At 39.0% G+C, this 21232-nt stretch overlaps 3 protein-coding genes across 3 annotated transcripts; all 3 read left to right on the forward strand.

Moving 5' to 3' along the window:
• Nucleotides 1-998: 998 nt before the first annotated feature.
• LOC144666733 (melatonin receptor type 1B-B-like) lies at nucleotides 999-1958 on the forward strand. Its single transcript, XM_078528114.1, has one exon. The coding sequence runs from the start codon at nucleotides 999-1001 to the stop codon at nucleotides 1956-1958; it is 960 nt and encodes a 319-aa protein (XP_078384240.1).
• A 6419-nt stretch (nucleotides 1959-8377) lies between these two features.
• On the forward strand, nucleotides 8378-9386 carry LOC144664773 (melatonin receptor type 1A-A-like). Its single transcript, XM_078525982.1, has one exon. It carries the CDS (start codon nucleotides 8378-8380, stop codon nucleotides 9326-9328), a length of 951 nt encoding a protein of 316 aa, XP_078382108.1. The 3' UTR covers nucleotides 9329-9386.
• Nucleotides 9387-10673: 1287 nt separating this feature from the next.
• LOC144664814 (uncharacterized) lies at nucleotides 10674-17774 on the forward strand. Its single transcript, XM_078526037.1, has 6 exons — nucleotides 10674-10758; nucleotides 11320-11414; nucleotides 12707-12991; nucleotides 14127-14218; nucleotides 15228-15434; nucleotides 17665-17774. Exons 2-5 carry the CDS (start codon nucleotides 11345-11347, stop codon nucleotides 15423-15425), a joined length of 645 nt encoding a protein of 214 aa, XP_078382163.1. The 5' UTR covers nucleotides 10674-10758; nucleotides 11320-11344; the 3' UTR covers nucleotides 15426-15434; nucleotides 17665-17774.
• The last annotated feature ends 3458 nt before the right edge of the window (nucleotides 17775-21232 follow it).

Consider the following 21232-nt stretch of genomic DNA (forward strand, 5'->3'; position numbering starts at 1 on the left):
TAAGGTACGTATCAAGTACATTTCTCTCAGTGATAGTTAAAAGAGTCTGCATCTTGTGTACGAAGTCTCTTGTAGATCTGACTATTTGAAAGTAATTTTTATGAAAATGTTCTGTTGCTGATGATTTCGTTTATTCTCATCGCCAGTATGCTTAATAATGTATGGAAACTGTACTGAGAACAAAGATGTTGATAAGAAACCTAATAAGCCTAAAAACGTGATGATATTATTTACTGGGTAATAAATTATCCTTTTAGAAGATCGCATTGAAACAACAGAAGTAAAAGGCTGTTGTTTTAGTAGGATGACGGTAATTTCCGCACTAGTAAAGAAATTTATAACAAAGGAATTATTTTTTTTAATTGTTTTTTTCTCTAAAATGTAGCAGCGACGATACTTTTACTGATATGCCTCAGTCTCTATAAATCTTTTCAATCGTTCTCTAAAATTTCTTCCCATATCTCTCGCTCATTTCTAAATGCGCTTTTCACAGCCCCCTTTTAAAGTTTAAACAATTACTCTTAGCAATATTAATAATAATTCTTCTGTGCATCGGTTGTATGCCGCATATTTGTCAAATGTAAACAGTTTATGTCAACAAACTGACATCCCTTGCCAGCCTAAATTACCGTTAAAATAATTTTGAGAGAGAGTAATAGAGGTTACTAATATTTGAACCACTATACCATTAATATGCGATCCAAGCCAAAACGCGCAGGTAATTTTTGTCAGTCCTGTTGCAGTGTGGGTGCTGCTAACAGGTATAGCTAGGTATTTTCTTTAAAAAAAGCTTTGGAACACTTTCAAAAATAACAAGTCAATAACGCTACAGGGCAGGTGTTGCCGACAATCTGCTGGGACACATAAATCAAATAATAACCCTATTGGCTAATCACACATAACTTCCGTAGCTAAAACAACTAAAAAGGTCCAAACGAGTATTATTTTATATTTCTCTAAAACGAAGAAGCACGACACGTTCGCATCTTCCGTGATTAATGAAAATCATGAAGGAATCACTTTCTATCGAGCTTGCTGCAAGAACTGAGACTCTAGTTTGGACTGAAACAGTTTTGTTAGCAATAATCAATGTTGTAGCTTTATTTGGCAATCTCCTCACTTGTTACGCCGTGTACAGAAACCAGAGGCTTCGAACGCTTCCCAACATGTTTGTAGTAGCGCTTGGTGTAAGCGATATTCTAATGTCGACCTGCTGTATGCCTTTTTCAGTAGCGACTCTGTTCCACGGTCAGTGGTTGTTTGGTGAGAGCTTTTGTCGATTTCACGGTTTTGGAGCATTGACGTTTGGAATGGTTTCTATGGGTACCATGGGATTAATTGCAGTTAGCCGATATTTCTGCGTTGTGAAACCAGCAAAGTACATCGCGTTGTTTAATAGACAAAAAACTCTGATGTATATTGCCGTTGTGTGGTGCTTGGCTCTCGTTGGATCTGTGCCTCCATTGTTCTTCAAGAACGGCAGATTTGAATTCCAGCCTGGTAAAGCGGAGTGTTTGTACACATTTGAAAGCAACATTCCTTACACCGTCTTCATTGAGTGCGTTTATGTCGCAACCCCCTTGATAATTATCACATTCTGCTACTCCAAAGTGTTTTACACAGTGTCCAGATCAAACCAAGTTTTCTCACACGAGAATAACAACCAGCAACCCGGAGCAAATGTGGAGGAAGCGAAAGTGACCAAGACATTAGCAGCAGTAATGGTCGGCTTTTCATGTTGTTGGCTTCCTATCTGTGTCATGGATAACATTGACGCCGCGCGCGGGGAACAAACTTTACCGCGACAGGCGTACCTTACATACGGGTTCTTGGGCTATTTAAGCAGCACAATCAACCCCTTCATATATGGCGCCACGAACAGGCAATTCAGACGAGAGTACATGGCTATTTTGAGTACGATTATTCGGTTTCGACGCCAGAACGATGAAAACAACTAAAATTAAAGTGAATGAGAAACAAACGTGCTCATGTATCTAAGAACGTCGCATCAGTAGCTTGTAGCGGGTAATTCCTTTAAAAAGGCCTTCTTTAGAGAGTGGCGACCATTCCTCTACGCTGGCCCCAGTCAGTTCTCTAGCTTATTGTGATTACCAGGGAAGCGCCTCAGTTCAAACCCACTGCCGTGTTAGAATTTAAAGACGGAAGAATCAAAGGCAAAGGCTAAACTCCTGTTCGTGTTTCCGAGGAATATTTCTGAGCCACAGGCGCGGAGATGGGATGGACACTCTGATGTAAGCAATACAACGATGTGGTTACCAGCCGCCTCAGCACTGCTGAGCCTCTATGGACATATCCTTGGGCTAAAGAGGGGTATAAATGCATGCCAGCTGATTTTCATTGTTATTAAAGAAAACGCGCAGGCAAAAGGGAAATCCTACATCAATGAGAACGAGGCCAAACAACTGGTGCAGTATGACATTAGGAGATGCAGTTTTGATGTTGCATGTAGGCTTCTAGACTTGGTGGCACGGGTTGTTATCTGAAAAGAGACAGCATTATTCTGCAGCACCATGAGTGGCCAAACAGCCCGGAACGACGTTGCTTGTTCTAAATCAAGACAGCAAGCAAAGCTGCTCTAGTAAAGGTAGTCTAAACGCTACTGACTTATCTCAACACTCTCGACTGGCTCCGCTCACCACTGGGAGCAGGACATCCTTATATGTTTTGCAAAACAAAACAAAAATCACATGAACCTCTTCTGCTGAAATGTGCAATTCATGATGGATTACGTAAAGGTACAAACTCTCCTGAGAGAGATAATCGACAATTTAGTGAGGCGTGGTCAGGGCATTTTAAAGCTTTTTCAGCGAATTGGCAACTATGCAAAAGCTGTTCAAGATCCCTCAGGTTAATATTGAGCAAGAATTGGCAACACCTGCCACTCGTGAAGATGATTACTCGAGATAGCCATCCCCCAGTAAAAGCTTGGAGGTCGCAAAGGAATTTACTGTACAATAAAAACCCGGCGAGTAAGAACCTAACTTTTAAGAACGTGTTGGGCTAAAATTTGCCAGTTAGACACAATTAATGTAAGAACCTCTTTAGCCTGAAATTTGGAAACAGGCTCTTATTTTCTTAAATTAATTTTTCAACATTCTGAGGCACCTGGGAGCCTCATCGCTCTAGTTGCAATGTAAATACCAATATTGAAAATCATAAGATATTATTATCGATTCAATCACAAAAATATCAAAAAAATGGTATGCAATTTTAACAGTGTAGACTTTTCTTCAGAAAAAAAAAGAACCTATTAAGAACCTTTAAAGCCTACATTTGTGCTACGAATATGTTTAGGCCAACTTTGGAAAATGCAAATTTTACTCGCGGGTTTTTAATGTATCCTTTCCAAGCACTGTAAGCACGGTGGAGATATATACAGGCTCGCAGCCTCCTTGCTTTGTTCCCAGTATGCTGGGAGAAGCGATCATGACCACAAAACCTAAAAGATGAAGTTATCAGGTCAATCTTTACAAAAACAAGGATGATACGATAAAAATATAGAGCGACCTCTCTTAATCTCAAACCATTGCTCGTGGAATTTTCGGTTTTTACTGCCATGTTTTACAACTGCAATTTCAACTTTAAAGTAGGTTTTCCAAGCAATGGAACAGTAGAACTTGAGAATTATGACGAAAATGAAACTCTCTACGTTTGCTGGCGCTGGCCAAAAAAGCAAACGAAAAAAGACAACAATATATAATGGCTTTTGTGTTAGGGATGGTATTAATTTCCGCAGCAAACGCAGCTAAGACAATCCTAACAGATTTTATTTTATTTTATTATTCTCTAAAAGGCAGGAGCACAAATGCGTTGTAGCTCAGTCAATATTAAAATTATTCATGATCGTCAAAAGCCATGAAGGAACCAGTGCTAAGAGAATTTGGGCTGCAGTTTGGAAAGAAACAGTTTTGTTTGCTTAACATCAAAGTGGCGGTCTCTCTCTGGATTTCTTCCCACTTGTTATGCCGTGTACAGAGGCCACTCTTTTCTTACGCTTTTATACCGTGCGTCCCCTTTTATATTTAACATTTACCCATGGCAATATTCTATATGCCACAAATCTTACAAAATATGTACTAAACAGTTTATGTCAACAAACTGGCATCCCTCACAGGCCAAGATCGATTTTAAAAATACTCCTCTTGAAAAAAAGTGGTACAGTTTATTGACATTCAGACCACTAAGCCATTCATACGAAATTACATCCGGGACCGCAGTGACGTATTTTCCATATCCTCAATAGTGAGGATATTAATAACGTCATTTCGCGCCATTGCACGAGCGGCTACTAAACTTTGCCAAACGCTGATTGAAACATGGCGAGTGATTGTGAAGTTAAGTTCACTGAAGCCGACTTAAAAAGTACAAACATTAAAGGGAAAATTTTACATAACTCAAAACAATTCAAAGAGTTTTTTGCGAAGTAAACCAACTAAGAAAAGACTTTAAATTCCACAGGTTTGGCTTGGTTCACCAACATGGTCCAACATGGCCGCCGTTTCATTGTTTTGGAACACCAATATGTCAGTCGTGACGTCATGTGAAAACGCTCTATAAATGACCAATTTTTACCATTTTGCATAAGATCTTCACAAAAAAACTTGCCGCTTGGCCAAGCGTGGGAATTTAAATAAATATTTAACTGCACGTGCATCATGGAGGAATAAAAAAGGAACGAGATAAAAAATAAACCTCAAAAAGGTAAACGGGAGCCGCTTCCAAGCGAATTGTTATCAGTTTAAAGCCACCACCCAGATGCTAAAAAAAGCTACATCGAGCAGTCCTTAAACATCATCACAACAAATGTCAAATATATATCAGGCAACAAAACTTTGCCGCAATAACGTTTGAATCACTAAGTGCCATTTTCAAATAGGTATAACTTTCTATACAGCTTTTGAAATTAAATGCAACTACACACATCAAACACATAATTAAAGCGAATTTATATGGAATATAAATGCCAATTTATGTGTAATATAAATTTAAGTTAATGCGACAACCATGAATGGGAGATCAGAGAAGTAAAAGAACACCCCAGTCAAATATACAGATCTGTCACGCAATAGGCTGTAAGACTAACACTCTTGCGTTACATTCAAAGGTCAAAGTCACTTCTGTACCAGTATGATGCGCAATTTCGGGCTGGCCAATCATATTGCCCCTATTCTATCATGTCAATCAAGACCATCCGGTTATATCTAGACATCATTAATTTTACTTCAAATCCTCTGAGCTCTAAAATGGTTCTCACAATAATTCCCACCCACCCAACCCTCTTTGGTTTTCTTCTAGCATAGTACTTGTAGACATTTAGGCAATGTTGAAATTCTACACACAAATACTGCTATGTAGAGAGTTGTCCTTTATTATGATTATTATTATTTTCAAACATTAGCCAGAGCCAATAGACTAAAGTAAAAAGTCTGCTTATATAGACACTATTATAATTGTTACCATTTCGTATACTAACTCACTTTTCAGTAGAATTAATGGACTTAAGCAGCATGTCTGCTTATAGAGACATTGCTTTTATATTGTTACCATTTTGTATGCTAACTCAGGCTTAGAGCTTATGAACTGAAGCAGCATGTCTGCTTATTAGGATGGTGTTATTATTGTTAACATTTTGTATGCCAACTCAAGCTTACAGCTGTTAGCCTTGAGCCGAATATCTCTTCTTCTCGGGACATTGATATAACTGTTACCTTAAGTGTCAAGCTGGCACATACTAACTCAACCATTCTGTTATTCGTTTACTGACTTTTATTTCTGATCTTCGTCGATAGGTTTAGACCATCCTACCTAAGTGTTGTTTTTCCTTAAAGTAAATAAACCACGGGGAGGGGTGAAGTGCTCCATACAATTCGCCCTTTTGCCCCATAGCCTCACAGGAGTGGGCTGTTGTTGGCTGTTGTGTTTGTTCCTAAGGGTCCTGGAGATTAGGACCTCAGTTTCTTGGGAACCAGGGAATGTGGTTTTATTTGTTCCCAAGGGTCTTAGGACCCCAGTTGCTTGGGAACCAGGGAATGTGGTTGTGTTTGTTCCCAAGGGTCTTAGGACCCCAGTTGCTTGGGAACCAGAAATGTGATTGTGTTTGTTCCCAAGGGTCTTAGGACCCCAGTTGCTTAGGAACCAGGGAAGGTGGTTGTGTTTGTTCCCAAGGGTCTTAGGACCCCAGTTGCTTGGGAACTGTTCCCAAGGGTCTTAAGACCCCAGTTGCTTGGGAACCAGGGAATGTGGTTGTGTTTGTTCCCAAGGGCCTTAGGACCCCAGTTGCTTGGGAACCAGAAATGTGGTTGTGTTTGTTCCCAAGGGTCTTTGGACCCCAGTTTCTTGGAAACCAGGGAATGTTGTTGTGTTTGTTCCCAACCTCTCGTTGCCAACCAACTCACCTGTGATACCCTGCATGATTCCTATTGGCAACTCGAGCACTTCATCCCTTACCCCTTTTCTCCCATTGAACTTGTTGTCTTGTTTTCATTTCATGGGTTGGGAGCATTAAATGTACTACTTATCGCAAGTAGGAAGATATCTATCGCAACATCAATGCTCGATTTATTAAGGTACGTATTATTTACAATTCTCTCGGTGATAGTTAAGAGAGTCTGCATCTTGTGTACGAAGTCTCTTCTAGATCTGACTATTTGAAAGTAAATTTTATGAAAATGATCTGATCTGTTGCTGATGATTTTATTTATTCTCTTCACCTGTTTGCTCGTGGATAATGTATGGATATTGTATGGAGAACCAAGATGTTGATAAGAAACCGAATAAGTCTTAAAAACAGGCGCTGATAAGTAAACATTTTACTGGATAGTAAATTATCCTTTTAGAAGATCGCATTGAAATGACAGAAGTAGCGGCTGTTGTTTAAATAGCATGACAGTGACTTCTGCACAAATAAAGAAATCTCAAATGATTTTATTTTATCTTATTTTACTTTATTTTTCTCTATAACGCAGCAGAGAGGATACTTTTTGCTGATAAACTATAGCTCAGTGAATCTAGTTTTTTGTGTGTATGTGTGCTCATACGCAGGTGTTTTAAAATAAAAAGTTGGTGTTTTTTTTTAATTTGAATAAGCCCAGAAAGACTGTATGTGGGAAAAAACGTATCAATGCCATCTCGTATATGCAATTTCCTTCTGAAATCTGAGACTGCGCCCAGTATTTATCACAAATTTAATCCAGTCAGTAAATTCAGGTTATTACAAATTTGCAATGTTAACAAACACACGAAACCTATTTACGTTTCAGGATTGATTAATTCGATTAATTGTTCCCTGAGCTCCAGCGGCCCCTAAGCGGGGTGGCTAAAACAATAGTTGAAGTTTTCTTCTGAGGACCAAGAAAGTGCATCGCAGAAGGACAGTGCGGAGTCCAAGTGGGTCTGTTATATTACAAGTGATTAACAAATCAGACGCTCGAAAAGCTGGAGGTCGATTTTTCTCATTACGCGTATAATTGGATAACGCGGAGTTCGGTTTTACTAATTTGTCATTGCTATAGAAAACTAGACAAATACAACATTTCCAAAAAATCATAGCTATAACAACATTTCGGAAAAATTGAAGGGGCTAGGTCATGGTATTTTAGGTCATTCTATTTATTTTCGTTTATTAAGAGCTGTAACCTTTAAATTTGCAGAGAAAAAGCCATTTATTGGCAACATCACGGCCACATAACAAACAAGGATGATTATCAAGCATTGTAAAAGGACACTCAGTTTTCAGTTTGTGTCCCCAAGAGTCAGTGTGCTTCACAAAAGAATAAAACAAGATCGCAGATTACCAGCTTGATGAAATTTAATCTCATCCTCAATTTGGGGCAAGCAGCAAATCAAAGTAGCCCGAGCAAAACCCCTCGCCAGGCGTCTTGTTAGAGGAGGTTTAAAACAGGTGCTGATATCATTTTACTGGGTAATATATTATCCTTTTAGAAGATCGTATTGAAATGACAGTAGTAGTAATACAGGTAATTAATATTCAAACCGCTATGCAATAAGGACACGAACCAAGCCGAAAACGCGCAAGTAACTTTTGCCAGTCCTGTTGCTGTGTACGTGCTGCTAACAGGGTTTTTTTCTTAAGAAAAAGCTTTGATCGCTTTTAAAAAAGAACAAGTTGTAAGGTGACAAGAAAGGTGTTGCCAATTAATTGCCGAGACACTTTAATCAATTGAATGCTCCTATTGGTTAATACAACAGGAGGTAACAGTACTTGTTTTAGTAAGATGGCAGTAACTTCCGCAGCTAATGTAAAACAACTAAAGAGATACAAATTAGTTGTTGTTTTTTTTTATCTCTAAAACGCAGCAGTACGACACATTTGCATCTTCCGTGATCATTGATAATCATGAAGGAATCACTTTCTATCGAGCTTGCTGCAAGAACTGAGGCTCTAGTTTGGAGTGAAACAGTTTTGTTAGGTATTGTCAATGTTGTGGCTTTCATTGGCAATCTCCTCACTTGTTACGCCGTGTACAGAAACCAGAGGCTTCGAACGCTTCCCAACATGTTTGTAGTAGCGCTTGGTGTAAGCGATATTCTAATGTCGACCTGCTGTATGCCTTTTTCAGTTGCGACTCTGTTCCACGGTCAGTGGTTTTTTGGGGAGAGCTTTTGTCGATTTCACGGTTTTGGAGTATTGACGTTTGGAATGGTTTCTATGGGTACCATGGGATTAATTGCAATAAGCCGATATTTTTGCGTTGTGAAACCAGCAAAGTACATCGCGTTGTTTAATAGACAAAAAACTCTGATGTATATTGCCGTTGTGTGGTGCTTGGCTCTCGTTGGATCTGTGCCTCCATTGTTCTTCAAGAACGGCAGATTTGAATTCCAGCCTGGTAAAGCGGAGTGTTTGTACACATTTGAAAGCAACATTCCTTACACCGTCTTCATTGAGTGCGTTTATGTCGCAACCCCCTTGATAATTATCACAATCTGCTACTCCAAAGTGTTTTACACAGTGTACAGATCAAACCAAGTTTTCTCACACGAGAACAACAACCAGCAACCCGGAGCAAATGTGGAGGAAGCGAAAGTGACCAAGACATTAGCAGCAGTAATGGTCGGCTTTTCATGTTGTTGGCTTCCTATCTGTGTGATGGATAACATTGACGCCGCGCGCGGGGAGAAAACTTTGCCGCGACAGGCGTACCTTACATACGGGTTCTTGGGCTATTTAAGCAGCACGATCAACCCCTTCATATATGGAGCCACGAATAAGCAATTCAGACGAGAGTACAAGGCTATTTTGTGTAAGATTATTCGGTTTCGACGCCAAAACGATAACAGCAGCTAAAAGTGAAGGAAGATGTCGCTGACTTTTTTTGAAGTTTCAATATTGTCGTGCATACCTTTATAATGTCTTGGTTGAAGAAAACCTTAAATTTAAAAGCGCGTTCCTCATACCATTTCTCACTGACAACAGTAGCATTTAATCTTAGGGTAGAAAAGTGGAAATATGTGTTTTCGTCGGCCGCCATTTTGATTGTAACTAACAGAACTTGTGGGATGTGACCTGAAAATCCGCTATTAGGCGGAGTTAATCCATATAAAAAGATTGCACTCGCAGCAAGAAAAACTACGGTCAATTAGCGTTCTTGTATTTAATGACGTTGCGTGTAGCTTGTAGCGAGTAATGCCTGGAAAGTGGACTGCTTCAGCCGCATTTAGAAGTGCAAAAGTTTACATATTAAAGGTTTGCACTTTCGACACTTCTCTAATTGTCGTGTATATAATAAAAAGAAGTCATTACACGTTGGCTTAAAGATATGATTTTTATGTTCTCGTGGCAAAAACAATGTTTCACTCGTTCGCTGCGCTCACTTGTAATATAATAATAACATTAATAGAGAGATTAAGCATGACGTTATACGGCAACCGCGAGCTTGCCTTTTAATTTGTTACCTTTTTATCGAATTCTCAAATTAATCGCCCATAAAAACAGAGAAAAAAAATCCCACATTTACGACAAACATAAAACTTCTCATTCCCGCAAACGGACGCCAAAAGGAGCTAAACGCACGTAGACGGCAGAAGTTGAATTTTTTTGCCGTTTACGGGAAAATTTAACGTCATGCCAAACCTCTCTAATAAAAAAAAAACGTTTTTATATATCTAAAATGTGTAAGTCCCTCTACTAAATGTAGAAACCTAACTAAAACTTTATTGCAACTATTTACTTTGCTAAAAAAAATACAGATATTAAAATTATCTATCTTAGGCTATTTTTTTATTAAAATTATGTATATTATTGGTCGAAATTTTGTAAAACGCCAGTCACTTTTGGCATGAATTACAGCCCCGACAGTCACTGACATTGCTACCGTGAGTTATTGTTTTTGCCACTCGAACATAAAAAAAAACTACTGAAGAGCAAACCGAATTCGAGGGATTTGTCGTATCTCCATTGAAACCTCATGTGCGTCCTTTAGAGTCTTTTATTTCACGCTTTAATGTGTATTTTATTAATTTATCTTGGCTTTGTGGCTTTTTTTCTACATTTTCCCATCTGCGTTGGTCTCATTGTCTACTGACGTCTTTCCAAGGTATTTACGCAAATCAAATTTGTTTTGAACATTAATTATTTGATTAGCTGTAGCGGCGTTACCATTGTCTTCGCCCAATAAATCTCGGCAACGTTAAGGCGAGTGTCCTTTACACTGTTTGGTCTTCACACTGTGGCAAAGGAAAGCAAAAAGGCCTTTTCATTTTATCTACTATCTATAAGTAAGTAGAATTAGCACCATGTTATTGACTATATTGCAAGGGCCTAAAAGTGATTCATTGTCATCGTTTATGCAGTTGTTAATTAGATTATCACGAGGTAATATGTTTCATTAGAAACAGTTGCATTGAATCCCGATAACTCGAACCCTCAGTAACTCGAACCTTTTTCGATTCCCCTTGAAGGTTCGAGTTATCGGGATTCAACTGTATTCCATTCGGTTGTAACTGCACGATTAATATGTTTTCATTTTACCATGGAATGTTAATAAGGTCACCAAACTCTGATGTACTTATACTGTGGCTACAAACCACATTATTTGACCTCAGGTTTGGTTCTAAAGTGGAAATAAAATTACGCTGCAAATAATATTTTATTGCATTTAATGCTTATTAATATTGTGGGATTTATGGTTAATTTGTCTACCTTTTGGTCCAGTCGAGTCGATAGAAAAATATTGTTTACTTTTCATAGTTCAGGAATATATGAGTTTTGCTTGAAGTCTGTAAAAAAATCGTTCAGTGAGCCAGACTTATAATAACCATCTTTATGCTGCTATTTAGAGCTTAACGCAACTTCTCCAAGGCAATGCTGTACTTCATTGTAACCCTTGGACTGTTTAGTTGGATGCAATTTGGTATCAACGCCCTCAAGCATGGTGAGTTTCTTTCATTGAAGCATCCATCCGATCTTTTTGTCTTTGTTTTCCATGTAAAGCTAGCTGCCTGCAAAGTTAACGTGTACTTAGAAAGAAAGGAAAATCACAATTTTTGTGCTAGTCAGGGATAATGTCTATTATTTTGTCCCTAGCGGATAACATTTGTCACTTTTGCCAGTGCGCGATTGGCAATGGATGCCTTTTCTTGACTGAACCTGGACTTGTTTAGTTTGAAAAATTTGATGAAAAGTATATTTAACTGGTGCATATTTAATTTCATATCTGAAAAAACCTATCAATTCTTCTAAAAAAGCTTTCAAGCTTTACTTAAAAGTGGAGTTAACAGCGAAATGCCATCTCCCTTAACGACGGAATTGAGTTTACTGCTTGTTCAGTTCAACAGTGGAACCCCGCTGCAGTCGCTATGCGGACATTCCGATATTACGGACAACTAAAATTAACTCGCTAATTACGGACACTCGTTACTACGGACAACGGACCCTTTTTTTGTCCCGGATGGCAAACTCTTATACATCGTCAACCCATTAGTCTTACCTTACTTTACCTACCTTATACCTTTACAGACACTGTTTAGTGTGCACTGTCACTTTTCATTGCCACGATTATTTACTAATTGCAAACATTGCACCCTGGTCAAATAATGACAGATTTCTAAAACAGTTTTATCACAAAAGAGTAGCGAAATAGCGTGACGTGTTTGATCAGTTCTTTCGTCCAGTGTTTGACCCATATACTGCAGTCCTTTAATAAAGTTTTTGCTTGCCGCGCGCGCCTATTCAAAAGTTCCACTTTCTTCGTCTTTTCATGTAGCCATTGCTTGTAGCCATTTTTTCGGTTGGAGTACAATCAAATAACGTTCTGTTGCATAAAATGTCTGCCTTCGTCTTTGTGTCGATAAAACATGTGAACGTGACCAGACCTTTGCCAGAGACGAGGCAAGATCTCGCTGGAGATTCTGGGGGCATGCCCTACAGAAAACTTTGAAATCTAGAAGCCCTGAAACTCTTTCCTCGACATTTTTCATTAGGTATTTCTTGAGAGAAATCAATTTTGTTCAACTTGTGATAATTTTCCCAACAAAATATATATTTTTCTTAATTTTAGGTTACAATCTAGACGAGGCAAGTGCCTCGTCTTGCCTCTTTCTAGCTACGGCCCTGAATACGGACACTTTGGCATGTCCCCTTGGTCTGCGTCCGTATTAACGGGCTTGCACTGTATGCTGTATTTTTTCAGCTTTCTTTTGGGATTCATTTTTTGTTTCCTTTCAGCCGAGTCATCTCACCTGCCAATCAAGTTACAGTGTTCCTGCCCTTTTGTGAATGTAATCAAAGTCGGCGGAATCAGCTACATGAGTCCAGGTGGTCAGTGGACTCCAGCGGAGAAAATACACCCGGGGATAGAAGCTACCGCTGACCAAGAATGCAGAAAGCAGCTGGGAAATGAGTCTAGAAAATGCGATCTGTATCTGAAAGGCTTTAATGTCTACCTGCACTCAGGGGCTAAAGTAGTCATTAGCTACGATTGTTTGGCGGACAGCAATGAATTTGATTCTGGTGAGGGATATATTAATTAACCGACCGACAGACAGACAGACAGACAGACAGACAGACAGACAGACAGACAGACAGACAGACCGATAGCGGTGAACAGATAGAAAGATAGTTTATTGATATTCTTACATGACAGTCTAAAAACTGAATTGCGTAAAAATTTACAGAGATAAATTATTAAAAATACAACTATTAAAACCTATTATAACTATATTAAAGATACAACTATTAAAATCTATTATAACAATATTAAAACTATGTTTAAAACTATCGTTTCAAACTATGTTTAAAACGATTTGTTCGAGCCTTACATGCTTGAAAATTACGTTGACTTCTGAGGTTATACATATTTACATTTTCCTGTGGTATGTACTTATGTAATTTGTGGCTACTATCGAGCGACGATATAGAACGTGTACAGAAACGCGCGCTATTTATTATCGATCCACAAGCATCATATCAGGATATCCTATCAAGTTGCAATCTAAGCACCCTAAAGGAACGACGTTCTATCCTGTGCAAGAAACGCTTTAATAAGATTATGCTCGCTTAGGTAAGCGGAAAGGCTATGGTGAAAAGCCGGTGCGCAATACTCTAGAACTGGTCTTATGCATGTACAATAGAAGTTAAGAATGACCTTTCTTGGGACACAAGCTCTTTTTAGTAATTTGATAAAATATAGTCATTTATAGTAATTTGATAAAATATAGTCTTTTTAGTAATTTGATAAAATATAGTCTTTTAGTAATTTGATAAAATATAGAACAGACCGGGTGTCTGGATGGATCAAGCAATAGACGTAACGAACAAAGGAACATACGAATTAACGAACGACCGAACGAACGAACGAACCTGAACGAACGAACGAACGGACGAACGAACGAACGAACAAACGAACGAACGAACGAAAAAATGAAAGAACGAACGAAAGAACGAAAGAACGAAATAACAAAAGAACGAACGAAACGACCGTTACGAAACGAATGGACGGATGGACGGACGATCGGCGGGAGGGAGAAAAAGAAATAAAATTAGGAGAAGGAAGGAACTGAGGAAGGCAAAAGAGCATTCACCTGTATTAACAAACTTAGCGGACTGATTGTAAATGCTAATGTTTTAATTATTGTGCTTTATTAAGCTCTCTCGGAGGGTGCAGATGACGTCACCTTGCAATGTCCTTCAATAAAGCACAGCATTGATATTAAAGAGATTAAAGTGGAAATTGGCCAGGTATGTATACAACAATGTGTAATGGCTTCTTGGAGCATCATAGAAAGAATAACCGAGCCAGTTTTAAGCCTTTGCTAAGGGACGGACCATTATTTTCCTGGAGGGAGGTTTTGAAAAATGCTAACTATTTTGTTATATATAGATATATCGTGTTTGCAAGCAATTTATTTTGTCATGTTAGGCCTAGCTGATAACACTTTTTCAATATTTTTCATTACCCCCCCCCCCCCCCCCTTTGCTCCTCCAGAAAAATAATGGCTTGTCCCTAAACTTCAAGAATGACACAAATAGATCGTTTGTGTATCTTTTCCCATTCACCTTGACCATCGTTAAACGTTGACGTCCATAGAAAACACTGCACCATAGGGAAATACACAAGTAAAATACAGATCGCAGGATAATTTGAAAGGGACTTTCAATTTTTTTAATAACGTGTTAACTCTGAAGTTCAAAAGCTAACGATGCCATCAATCAGCCAACGAACCTTGATAAACTGAACATACGAAAATACTCAAAATGTACCAATTACAAGCTACAGGCGTGACCTTTTGAACCGGCTTCAAATATAAGGAGTGCTCCAGGCTATAGGATGTCTGTCTACGATTTCGCGTATTGTTGGTTCAGGTCATCATTCAGAAAGAAGAAGTAATGAAATGTTGTTTATAGTGGACATGCACTTAGCTTCATATCTCTTCGAGGTAGTTATTTTACAGGCATGACACTGAAACAGAGGAGACAAATATTTAAATTAACATTACATGGCTAAAAATCCCAACTAGCAGGAGGCAGATAGGCGTCAGGCAAACCAGGTGGCTATATAAGAAGCGTGACCGACGATTTGAACTCGGGACGACCGGGAACAAATCCAGCTAGTAGCAGCTAGGGTGTAGGGTTTGAACCCCGGACCTCCAGATTACAACACCAGCGCCCTAAACCACTCGGTCATGCTGCCTTCAAATCGTGTGACATTCAACAGTCGTTACAAAGGAATCTTCAATGTTGGTTCCAGGTTCCCATATCTGTGTTGAATACCAACCAAGAGTGTGCAAAACAGTTTTCGTTTCAAAAGATGTTCAATCTTGTGCCTCTTGATTGCAACGTGAGGCGAGATAACAGACAGGGATGCATCCTTGTGAGGTATGAATGTGAGGACGCGGATGACAACGGAGTTCCCCCAGTTTTCCCGCCTCCTGGCTTTGGTAGATGAAGGGCTCAGGTAAGCACAAGTCTTTAAAAAATACAGTCAAACGTTTACTTAACGCCACCTCCACAAACAGCCACCTCAATAAGACGGTTATATTGTTCCTTTGGACTTCGTGACGGTCGATTCACTCACATCTCTTTAATATTCCCTTCTAACGCTATCTCTGAAAAAAAGTTTTACTAAGACAGCGAAGGTCTAAAACTGCAAAATTGGTCGATAGTCAGGCAGACATTCAGACAGACAGACAGACAGACAGACAGACCAACAGCCGGAAGAAAGGACGGACGGCCAGCCGGAGGGAAGGACAGACAGGCTTGTGCTGAGAGCCTGGGTCTAGCCTGAATAAATGCGGAGAGGACTGGCTTTACAAGTGAGTTCGAGTACGAACCAATCTCGAGCCCAGAGTCCATCCAGTCGGTCAGCGGTATGGGATGTAAGGGACGTTATGTATGGGGAACTATTATGTCCCCAATATATAATAAGCACAATACTCTTGATGCACTCTCCTCTACTCTACTCTAGGTCCTTGATGTACTCTGGTTGCTTCATGTACTCTACTCGCTTGATGTACTCTAGCAACCAGAGTACATAAAGCAACCAGAGTATATCAAGCACCTAGAGTACATAAAGCAACTAGAGTACATAAAGCAACCAGAGTACATAAAGCGAGTAGACTAGAGTACATAAAGCAATCAGAGTACATCAAGCGAGTAGAGTATATAGAGTACATCAAGAGCGAGTAGAGTATATAGAGTACATCAAGACACTAGAGTATAGTGCTAATTATATATTGGGGACATATTAGTTCCCCATACATGACGTTCCTACCGTACTCTGGGAAACTGGAATCGATCAGATCAATTTCAGGTCGATTTCAGGAAGAACCTTGGTCTTCCGTTTTTTATTGCGCATGCTCGTAGTTCCAAGCGGAGGTAAATTTCCCAGAACGGAAGTAAATCGAAAAAGTTGAACTACAGTATTACTGGTGTTTATTGATTCAACAAAAGTAACAATAACGTCCTGCAGTTAACAAAAGAGAGAGTTAACAAAAATGCGTCTGGTGTTTTGATTTCCTTTAGTCTCTTTCTTGAGCATTCTGCTATGTTTGTTTTAAAATCAATGGTGTTGTAAGCCTTCCAGGATTCCGTCCGTGAAGACTGCGTGCGTGTGTCCGTTGTTGTTTTGCCGAGGACAGCTAAGAAATTTACATAATACACAGCGCACAAACAAGCTATTGTTCTGTTCATAAAAAAATTTGTTTGGCGACTTTCGCATACTTTTGTTTGGCGACTTTTGTATATTGGAAAGGCTTCTCGCTGACAGCGCATCTTTTCAGGATAGGTTGCATGTTTTCAAGGTTGAAGGCCACACGCACACAGGTCAACGCTATTCAAAAGGCGTAATTAGCATTTTGGCGACTTAGCACGTGCACACGTGTGTTATAATTTTTGTACAATTCATTTTCTTCAGCAAAACAACAACGCGTTTTGTTCAAATTTTGCATCATTAGTAATTATTTTGAATCGTGCAGTGTCTGCCATATTCAGTTTTTCAACCGGAACAGTAGTTCTAGCGAGATTTGTAAGTCAACTATAAATTGAGTTTTCAATCGACCTTGTCCTTGGTGACGCCGTCGTTTGTTGTTTAAAAACTCCGTTCAGAATCGACGTTTAAAGGAAATCCTTTTTTATTCATGGTATCTTTTACGTTCAAAGAGAAGGGAAGAATTAGAAAATACTTTATTTATCTAGAGCCATATCACGATTTCTTATGTGTTATAACAAAATTAAGCTGATACTTCTGAATATTTGACCATGGGAAACAAAACAATGTTTTTCCAGGGTTTCCGGTTTAGTTTACTTCCGCGAAGATTTTCAGACTTCCGTGTTGATTTCTATTGTTCTGCGAGGGCCAATAGAGAAAGAGAAATACATTTCAGTTTCCCAGAGTGTCTACCGGCGACCCTACTGCTGACCAACCGCTGACGGACCGCGGAGCCGGGAGACACTCTGGGCTCGAGATTGAGTACGAACTTATTATCCTGGTCCCGAGTCCCGTATCCCAAAAACCTCCTAACTTTTAGTTAAGTCTTGAATTGAGCAATCTTTCTTGACTCGAGAACTTTGCTATCCCCGCACAAACAACAATTTTAGACTATCAAAACAGACATATTTATGTCCTTTCTTGATTGTTATTGTTCATTTGAATATCTTTTGATATTATTATTTTTGTTCAATTGCAGATACGGTTTTGGGCCCAAAATTAATTTCAAGATCTCATGTTAAGTTAGAGTAAAACTTGAATGTAAGAATTGATTACTGGACTATGGAATATTAAAGCTTCGTCAGAGATTATCCCAGTCATGATTTAAAACTTTTCTTTTCTTTCAAATAAGGTCTTCACCAACCATGCTGGGGTTTAATGAAAACATATTCTATCCCATGACTTCTTTTGATTTGGAATAGAATAATTGACATTTCATCATTTTTGTCTGAAATAGCATCTTTTATTGCCTTGGCTTGAAGACGGGTACACCTTTTAAACGGAACTATGTACCTGAACGTGCATACACCCATTGTATTTGCTCTTCTACGCAATTATTCACGAGACGCCGAACGAAACCGATCATAAAATGTTGAGATGATGTAACTAAATAGTCAGGGACATGATTCCTTTAGGCTCTTGGGAACCCGGCGCGCGTTGCATGACCCAAAGTTTCCAGGAGCATCCCGCAAAAATCTAGATTTATTTCCATGTTTACCGCATCGCATACGGTTACCTATTTGTTTAAGTTCCGATGGACCTGCCCTTATTCCAACACAAATACAATGAACAACCTGCGACTATCAAACGCCCACAACCGTCCCATTGTCTCACAAAATATACTTTGCGGGTAAAACTTGTTAAGAATTTCCATTTGCCTCCACGTTTCTCGAATGGAGACTCTTCATTCGTTTTTTGTGTTATATTGAATACTTAGGCCGTAGTTGCATTTTTTCTGCGTTTTGTAACTGTGAAGATGTCGCAATGTTGATTCCTACGAGATGTAGGTGAAGCACAACTCGAAAATGCAACCCAATATTTGCTCAGTTGTACTGTTTTGTCTTTTGATGTCAAGTGCCCGGTCTAATTTCCTTTCCGTATCACAGCACGGTTCTCGCGTGTCTATAGGTGAGTTGACAAATGTATATCTATCCATTATTTTATTGGACGTAGTATTATACGTATTATTATAAGTTTTTCTTTAAACAAGACATATCGAAAAATGAAAACAATATCTTCGTTCTTCCTCTTTCTTTCTCTCATCGTTTAGTTAATTATTTAGCGTATCACACAATGACCGTTTTCCATTTACGTTATAAATGTACAGTGGAATCCCGCTTTACGGACATCCGCTTAATATGGTCATCACCCCGGTATTACGGACAATTTCATTGGTCCCGACGAAAACCTTATACATTTTCTCTTAAATTTATAACCCGCTTAATACGGACAACGGACACTTTTCCGTGTCCCGAGTAACAAACTGCAATGCATTGTCAATCCCGCTTAACGGACACTGTCTATCTGTGCACTGTCGATTTTCATTGTCGGGATTATTTGCTAACTTCACCCTAGTCAAATAATGACAGAATTCGACGGGTTAAAACGGGTTTTTTCAAGGTTTTATCGAATCTTTAGTCCGCCTGGTTTTGTCACAAGCTAAAAAAAAAGCTCCCGTGCAAAGCAAAGTTACCGACTTTTTCAAATGAGTTTGTAGAGTTTCAGATCAGAGTTTCAGTTACAAAGATATTTTTATAGAAAACGTTCTTCTGATGTTGAAATGCGTTTTATTTCTTGTTTATAGTAAAGTTGCGACATTTTGAAATAATTCCACTGTTGAGTTTATTGACGTTAAGCTCGAGTGTCTGACTAGATCGTAAGGTTTTCGTAAAAACTATTAATTTTCGTCGGAGAGTTCACATTGTGCATTCGTACAGTTAGAGTAACAACGTTTTGCTGCCGTAAAACGTTTTTCTTCGTCTCTGTGTCGATAAAACATGTATCCAGGTATCTGTGACTTTTTTTCTAAGACAGACTAACTCCCGAGTTAGGATTTCGAGTTGGATTTCTAGTTAGGATTTCGAGTTGGATTTCGAGTTGGATTTTCGAATTGGATCTCAAGCAAAAACTTCAAGATTTCCACCACTTACCGTACTAAACATTCCTTTTAGCCTACTGTACACGCCGGTACAATAGGCCTTTTTTGAGTAAGTGTGTCGTGAATAACTATTATTTTCTGGCTCTCATCCGAACTGGTAGCTAGCAAACTCTATCAAACGTGAAACATCGCCTTCTTTTGTGAAACTGCACTCCCCCACCCTTCACCGCCGAACATATATATGTTATTTGCCGGCTGGGAGGTCCGTATAGTGAAAAACTGTGACCGAGGTCTTGAAAATGCTGCCCGAGGCCGCAGGCCGAGGGCAGCATTTTCAAGGCCGAGGTCACAGTTTTTCACTATACGGACCAACCCTAAGCCGGTAAATAACTTATTTATTTTTTCCTACTTTAATGTGTTTGATTAAAAAACACCTAAAAACCTACAAAGACTTTCTTGCCAAATGTGTTTGTATTTATATACGCGCGCATCCAATGTTGAGTCGATCGCCATAAATGAGCTACGGCAAGAGTAAATAATGATCTGTTTGCTATAAGAGCTTACTGCCAAACAAAATAAATTCACTAAAATGAACAGTACTCAAGGAAAATTTCATCTGAAAAAAAAAAGAAAAAAAGCATCTGAAATAATAGAAAAGCACAATGTAGAACAGAGCAATCAGCGAGTTCCGAAACACTTTTAACTCCATTGTGAGTTCTTTAGTTAATTAAACTTACTTTTCGGACTGGAAAGCACTTAGCTATTTACATTTGCATTTAACGAGTCAAAAACCTCTGTGTTGATTCCCACAGTATTCTGTTTTGACAAAAAGTTTGCGAAAGTGAAACTGAATGAAGCTGAAATGTGTAGTTTGGTCGCCTGCACAGTGACGGCACAATATTGCGAGAATTAATTTGACTGTTTTATAATAAAGCATCTCATTTTCTTGAATGGCGATAAGCAGTATTCGGTTTTGGAGAAAAGTAGCAGAGAAGCAAGGTGTTTGAAAGGATAAATCGAGTCTGTAAACCGGCGACTTGCAGTTAACCGCAATGGCGTGAAAATCAGTGCGAATGCACAAACAACGATCGGCAAACCACGGCCATAAAACTATAACTTCATTTTGTCACTAAAGAGAATAAATACTCGCCTTTTGGAAAACTTCAAGGCCTTTAATTCCACTGCTAATTTTCCCTTTCAAATTTACAACGGTTGGTGAGCAACTACATCGATTTAAATCATTTTGGGGAGCAAAACTGTCATGGGTTCGTTCGTCTCGCCGCGAAATGAAACTCACGAAAGCGTTACCGTGGCCCGTGGGCAGATATAGGAGAATCTTGCCCGCGCTAATAACCAATCAGATTGCAGGATTCGTTACCGTGCCCTCTTGGAAAAAAAATAAATACTTTTATTTTATTTTTTTCTTGCTTTATTGCAGCTTTCACTGATATGCGAACTCTGAAATTCAAAATCCAACTAACGACCATAATTATGGCGACAGCCAACGAACCATGAAAAGCCGAAACAAATAAAATGGATATAAATCTACCAATTAAAACTGACAAACGTGACATTTTGACCCGGTTGAAGTAAACTTCTGCTTCCTGAAAGGTCCGCTAAGATGACTGACGGCAGCAAAAATTAAAGCGTAAACCGTTGGTTGAGGATT

The sequence above is a fragment of the Oculina patagonica genome, chromosome 9 (assembly GCF_052425735.1).
Source record: "Oculina patagonica isolate OP01 chromosome 9, crgOcupat, whole genome shotgun sequence".
Classification (NCBI taxonomy): domain Eukaryota; kingdom Metazoa; phylum Cnidaria; class Anthozoa; order Scleractinia; family Oculinidae; genus Oculina; species Oculina patagonica.